Source organism: Culex pipiens, chromosome 1, assembly GCF_016801865.2.
Source record: "Culex pipiens pallens isolate TS chromosome 1, TS_CPP_V2, whole genome shotgun sequence".
NCBI lineage: Eukaryota > Metazoa > Arthropoda > Insecta > Diptera > Culicidae > Culex > Culex pipiens.
The window spans coordinates 96,763,671-96,771,128 of NC_068937.1; the positions used below are offsets into that span (position 1 = coordinate 96,763,671).

Consider the following 7,458-nt stretch of genomic DNA (forward strand, 5'->3'; position numbering starts at 1 on the left):
TATTTATTTAAAAAAATGCATGATTTTTATTTAATAGGCAATCAACCATTCAAATTAGACTAAAATGAGGTCGCAGAACTCGAATTTGATGTTAAAAGTTAGAAAATAAAAAAAAACACAAAAAAAATGTGTTGTTCGTGATTCGATTCTTCGAAGTCCCATACCTTCGAATAATCAAAATTTCGGATAATCGAATCTGGACTGTACAATAAATTTGAATAGAACAAGATTTTTAAAGTAGTTTATTAAACAAACTTATAAAATAAAAATCCACTAAAATATAAAATCGCAGATGTCATTCCAAATCCTTCAATCGCTTGACAATGTCCTCAATTTCTCCGTACAACTGCTTGCTCTGCGCATAGAACTCCGAATTTTGAACCGACTTCTCGCCCCCCTCGCCGAGAGTCCGTTTCATCAGAACCGTTTCGCAGGAAACATTCTGGCTAAGGCTCGCCTTCGACTCGATGTCCACAATGATGCGATCGATCAGGTCCGTCACGGTGCTCTTGAGCTGTGCCAGCGAATCGGCCACGTACATGAACAGGCGTGGATCTTGCGGCGCCGAGTCGACCGGAATCGGACAGTCTTTGGGTCGTTCAACGATCGTTTGCTGGCTCTCGTTGCAGTCTTCCAGGGTGAAATGGCTTTCCAGCGGGGTCTTTGGCGCTTCTTGAGCTCGTTCCGATTGGTTCATGGACTTTTTAAAGCTCTGCTCCAACTGGTCGAAAAAGCTTGTGACCATGTCGGTGTTGTTGTTCTTGGAGCGAGCTTCCGGGGCGGATGGGTTGGGGCCATGGCTGGTGGAGGCAACGTCGGAACGGATTCGGGACACGGCCTGAATTTGTTTGCTTGTTTGCGCTTGCTCGATGTGCTGTGCGGGGAGAGTTGACGTTTGGTTAATGAAATGTTTGAATAATCCTCGGAATCTCGGATTACCGTCAACCGCCTTTGATACTCGGACCGAGGCACTTCAAAGTAACGGCCCTTGTACTCTATGACGACCTTTTCCTCCGTTTCCGAGGGTTTGTGCGTGAACTGACTTCGCTTCATGGTTTTATTTCGGGGGATTTAAAAAGATTTCTCAATTTTTGAAAGAACTTTTTGACGGATTGGACAAGCGCTGAGTCATAAAGATTCAGATTGCTTAGATTGATTTTAGCAGCAATTGATTATACCGTGCAGCTAAATTGAAAATGAGTTTGGTTTGCAGAAACAATACCTTTGCAACCATGTTTGCATTACGTTCTTGATTTTTTTTTTAAATGGACATGAGCTGAGAGCATTGAAGGCTTTCATTTTAATTATTTTTTTTTCAAAAATTGCATTCCATATGTAACCTTTCTGTTAAACTTATAATCATACCTTTGGAAAATAAACTTTTCGACTCACAAAAAAATATTTTAAATAAAAAGACAAACTACTTTTTTTTTTTTTTTTTTTTTAATTTATATTTATTTTGATTTTCTCTTCCATGTACATTCATTCAGTTAAAATATTATTGAGTGTCCAATCACAATCGATGACTTTTCACCTCAATTTTAAATACAAGCAACTTTCATTTATTCATGAAATATTGTAGCTTACGCTATTCAGTGATTTCAAATGTAGGAGATCCTACATGTACAAAAGGGAAAAGGGATACCTTAAAACTAACTTATAAACTATATAAAGAGCGGATCAATGCAGCTGAAGACTGCAATGATTTTTGTCGAAATGCATCAATTATCTTATTGGACATAACATCCAAAGTGTCAACTTCGGCTAATTGATGAAGTTCACTGGTGCTGAACCAGGGAGGAAGTTTCAGAATCATTTTCAGAATTTTGTTCTGAATCCTCTGAAGTTTTTTCTTCCTGGTTAAGCAACAGCTTGTCCAGATCGGCACAGCATAAAGCATGGCAGGTCTGAAAATTTGTTTATAAATTAACAGTTTATTCTTGAGACAAAGTCTAGAATTCCTGTTTATAAGTGGATACAAACATTTAATATATTTGTTACATTTAACCTGGATACTTTCAATGTGATCCTTGTAAGTAAGGTTTTTGTCAAAAGCAAGTCCAAGATATTTCACTTGATCCTCCCACTTTAAATTTACCTCATTCATCTTTATAATGTGATGACTTTTTGGTTTAAGAAAATCAGCCCTTGGTTTGTGAGGGAAAATAATAAGTTGAGTTTTTGCAGCATTTGGAGTAATTTTCCATTCTTTCAAATAAGAATTGAAAATATCCAAGCTTTTTTGTAATCTTCTTGTGATGACACGAAGGCTTCTACCTTTGGCGGAGATGCTTGTATCATCAGCAAAAAGTGATTTCTGACATCCTGGGGGCAAATCAGGCAAGTCAGAAGTAAAAATATTGTATAAAATTGGACCCAAAATGCTTCCTTGAGGGACGCCGGCACGTACAGGTAGTTGATCAGATTTGCTATTCTGATAACATACCTGCAGAGTACGATCCATCAAATAATTTTGGATAATTTTCACGATATAAATCGGAAAATTAAACCTTTTCAATTTCGCAATCAAACCTTTATGCCAAACACTGTCAAATGCTTTTTCTATGTCTAGAAGAGCAGCGCCAGTAGAATAGCCCTCAGATTTGTTACTTCGAATCAAATTTGAAACTCTCAACAACTGATGAGTAGTTGAATGCCCAAGGCGAAATCCAAACTGCTCATCAGCGAAAATTGAATTTTCATTAATGTGCGTCATCATTCTATTAAGAATTATTCTTTCGAATAATTTACTAATAGATGAAAGCAAACTAATGGGCCGATAGCTTGAGGCTTCAGCAGGATTTTTATCCGGTTTCAAAATCGGAACTACTTTGGCATTTTTCCAACTACTGGGAAATTATGCCAAATCAAAACATTTGTTGCAAATTTTGACCAAGCTACTTAAAGTTGCTTCAGGTAATTTTTTAATTAAAATGTAAAAAATGCCATCCTCACCAGGGGCTTTCATATTTTTAAATTTTTTGATAATAGATTTTATTTCATTCAGATCTGTATTAAAAACTTCATCTGATGAAAATTCTTGATCAACAATATTCTGAAATTCTATTGAAATTTGATCTTCAATAGGACTCAAAACATTTAAGTTCAAATTATGAGCACTCTCAAACTGCTGAGCAAGTTTTTGAGCTTTCTCCCCATTAGTTAATAGAATATTATCACCATCTTTTAAAGAAGGGATTGGTTTTTGAGGTTTCTTAAGAACCTTTGAAAGTTTCAAAAAAGGTTTGGAATAAGGTTTAATTTGTTCGACATCTCTTGCGAACTTTTCATTTCGCAGGAGAGTGAATCTGTGGTCAATAACCTTTTGCAAATCTTTTTGAATTCGCTTCAGTGCAGGATCACGAGAACGTTGATACTGTCTTCGGCGAACATTTTTCAGACGTATCAGAAGCTGAAGATCGTCATCAATAATGGGAGAATCAAATTTGACTTGGACTTTAGGAATAGCAATATTCCTAGCATCCAAAATTGCATTAGTTAAAGATTCCAAGGCTGAATCAATATCAGCTTTGGTTTCTAAAACAAAATCATGATTTAAATTATTCTCAATATGATGCTGATACCTGTCCCAATTAGCTTTGTGGTAATTAAACACAGAACTATTGGGTCTGGTAACTGCTTCATGAGAAAGTGAAAAAGTTACTGGAAGGTGATCAGAATCAAAATCAGCATGAGTCACTAAAGGACCAGAATACTGACTTTGATTTGTCAAAACCAAATCAATTGTTGATGGATTTCTAACAGAAGAAAAGCAAGTTGGCCCATTCGGGTATAAAACCGAATAAAGACCAGAAGTGCAATCTCTGAATAGAATTTTACCATTGGAATTTACTTTTGAATTATTCCAAGATTGGTGTTTGGCATTAAAATCACCGATGATCAAAAATCGAGATCTATTCCTAGTAAGTTTATTCAAATCCCCTTTGAAATAATTTTTATTTTCCCCAGTGCATTGGAAAGGCAAATATGCAGCTGCAATCAGAATTTTCCCAAAAGAAGTTTCAAGTTCAATGCCCAAACTTTCAATAACTTTTAACTTAAAGTCACGTAACGTGCTATAAGTCATACTACGGTGGATAACTATTGCAACTCCACCGCCATTTCGATTCATTCGGTTATTGGTTATAACTTTATAATCTGGATCACTTTTCAAATAAGTGCCAGTTTTTAAAAATGTTTCGGTTATAACAGCAACATGCACGTTATGAACTCGTAAAAAGTTGAAAAATTCATTTTCTTTCGCTTTTAAAGAGCGAGCATTAAAATTCATAATATTGATGGAATTACTTAGATCCATGATTAAACTTCAGGGTAAGAACAACATCATTTGCAAATTTTAATCCAATCTGGATTGCTTCCATCATGGATGTAGCATTACTCATTGTTTGAATCAAACCAAACAGTGAGTTTTGCAAAAAAGTCATTTTTTCAAACGTAACATCGCCGAGATCAGAAGATCCCAAAGCGTTGCCAGCAGAAAAATTTTCAATTGAAATTTGAGGTACCTGCCCAATTTCAGGAAGATTGGTAGAGGATTTAAAATTCGTGGATGAACCCGAACCCGAAACGACGTTGGCATAAGAAATACCATTAGTGTTACCTAACTTTTCCACGGTAGGGGTATTTCTAGCATTGTTCGAGTGAGACAGCACGAACGTTTGATTTAAAGATGCAGGTACAACCTGACTTTGAGAAAATTTCGGTTTGGATTTCGGCTGATGCTTAGCACGAGAATCCAAAACCTTTTTTCTGATGGGGCAATCCCAGAAATTTGATTTGTGATTTCCACCACAATTTGCACATTTAAATTGGGTGACTTCTTTCACGGGACAATTGTCCTTGTCGTGAGAAGAATCCCCGCAAACCATGCATTTTGGAACCATGGCGCAATGATCAGTACCGTGACCAAATGCCTGGCAACGCCGGCACTGGGTCAGATTCTGGCCATTACCGCCATGTTTCTTAAAATGCTCCCACTTTACCCGTACATGGAACAAAAACTGAACTTTGTCCAAAAGTTTCAAATTGTTGATTTCATTTCTGTTGAAATGAATCAGATAAAATTGAGAAGTCAAACCAAAGCGAGAAATATTCCCGTTTGATTTTTTCTTGATTGGTATTACTTGGGATGGGGCAAAGCCAAGCAACACCTTAAGTTCATTTTTGATCTCATCCACCGACAAGTCGTTGGAGAGACCTTTCAGGACCGCCTTGAATGGACGAGCATTCTTGGTCTCATACGTGTAGAAATTGTGTTTGTGGTTTTTCAAATAACCAACAAAAGTTTGGTGATCTTGTAAAGATTCCGTCAACAAGCGACATTCTCCTCTTCGACCAAGCTGGAACGAAACCTTCAAATTGCAAGTTTCCTTGCAATTCTTCAGTTGCGTTCGAAAGCTGGCCAAATCGGAGACGGAAGTCACTACAATTGGCGGAGCCTTTACTCGTTTCTCGACGGCAGAAGGCTCAGTACGAGGAGAAGGATCCTTGTCAACAGTTTCGGATAAAACACCGAAACTGTTTGCCAATGGAATTGGAGGATTGACCTCACTTTCAGAATCAGAATCAGACCTCAGAAGAGGCTGTTTTCTTGTTCTGTTTCCGTTAGCCGATTTAGCGTTCAAACGCTTCACCGACGTAACGACCAAATCTTCAGAAGATTTGCGTTTACCTTTGTTTTGACGCATTTTGCAAGCAAAGTTCTCTTAAAAAGATGGCTTCGTTTGTAAAATACAACAAAATTTCAGGTGGGGTTAGTCTTGAAAAGACTGTTTAGAATTTTGGAAAGTAACTCTGGTAGTCTTTAAAAAGACTGTGAATTTTGTTTGAAATAACTCTGAGCTTAGGTAGTAAAAAATACCGCAGCTCTAGTGTCCGTTCACCTCGAAGGTTCGCAAGACACTGAAAAGACAAACTACTACTTGTTGTGTTTTGAGGACAATGTCCAAAAATTGATAATGTGCTGAAAAAATGGTCGACGAAACATATTTTTGGAACATAAAATGTAAGAATACTTTTAAATTATAATTCAAATTTTGCAACACTTATTTCAAATTCGGATGATTCGAAATCAAATTCTCAAATTCGGATGATTCGAAATCGAAAAACTGAAAAATTATTTCTAAAATGGAGCCCATTATAAAAAAAAATCTGTAAAGTACTTTTCGATTGCAAATTCACATATAAAAATTAGGTCAAATTTTTTTTTTGTATGAATTTTCGATTTTTTCCAGAAATCTCATTGTTTTTCAAAAAATCATATCTCGGTGGCAGATTTTTTGACCATGCTTCTCTATGGCTCAAAAGTTGCGGGTTTTTGTCCCCTAAAACATATAAAAAAATCTCGAAAATAAAAAATACGTATTTTGTGAAATTGAGTCTATGTGAAAAAAAAGTTAATTTAAAAATCGGCATTTTATATTCCGTGTACCTTTTTTTTCTCAATAGTCCTCAACAATACCTGCAACTTTGCGGAAGACACCAAATTGATCAGAAAATTCACTCAAAAGTTAAAGCTATTTTAATATTTACGTACCATTTTTGTATCGACAGCTGTCAAAATTGTATGGAGACTTGTATAGGTGAACCAATGACACAAAATAGCTTTGGTCTTTGGTCATAGGGAAGGGCACCACAAAGTTTTAGCCAAATCAAAAATTACAAAAAAATAAAAATGGTCAAAATCGGCTAATTTCGTAGAGAATTGCTCACTTTAGTATTTAGTGTTTTTCCTTCTCTTGACAATAAAATATTAAATCAAATTGAATTACCTAAAAAACTAAAAGTTTCTGTTCTAAACAGATTAGCCGATAAGCCGATGACGCCAAGTACGACATTACTCTTACGGCCTATCTTCCCATTAAAACGCGTGTAGTGAAAGGATGTGAAAGGAGCATTGTCGCACCGACCCTATCAAATGTTGCTCCACCAATTATAAACAAAAAAAAAAACACGACTCATTATCACCTTCAGCTAATTACAGCCGGCGCAATCATAACCGATAATGCTTCAGCAAAACAAAAAAGCTCTCTCTGGCCGGTCAAAGGACCATGTTTGCAAAAGGCCCGCCGCACCTCGATCTCGAGCTTGACATGGCCCCAGGCTAGTGGGCACACCCGTTTTGTTTGCCAAAGCCGACACGAAATGGCCTCCCCACCGGAAACACACACACGTGGTCAGGGAGGAGGGTTTTGGCTTCATCGTGCGTTTGATAAATAAGTTTTACGAAATATTGCTGATTTTTAAACTTTTCAGCGATGATATATTCATACTCGGAAGAGTTTCACTGAGTACTCACTGAGAGAGATTTTTAAATGAGACTGAATTTCTTTTCTCTCTTGTGTGAAATATCGTGAAAATCCAAGTTACGGAAGAAATTTTAATAACAGAGATTTATAAAAATATCGTTTACTCTTTGATGGTCTTTTGAGAGTTTGA

General features: G+C 36.6%; 1 protein-coding gene across 1 annotated transcript; it reads right to left on the reverse strand.

The window, feature by feature from the left end:
- Window positions 1-229: 229 nt before the first annotated feature.
- LOC120424457 (uncharacterized) lies at window positions 230-1,136 on the reverse strand. The gene is made up of 2 exons (XM_039588591.2): window positions 940-1,136; window positions 230-874 (listed from the first exon to the last, which is right to left on the reverse strand). The coding sequence occupies exons 1-2, from the start codon at window positions 1,051-1,053 to the stop codon at window positions 296-298; spliced, it is 693 nt and encodes a 230-aa protein (XP_039444525.1). The 5' UTR covers window positions 1,054-1,136; the 3' UTR covers window positions 230-295.
- Window positions 1,137-7,458: the final 6,322 nt, after the last annotated feature.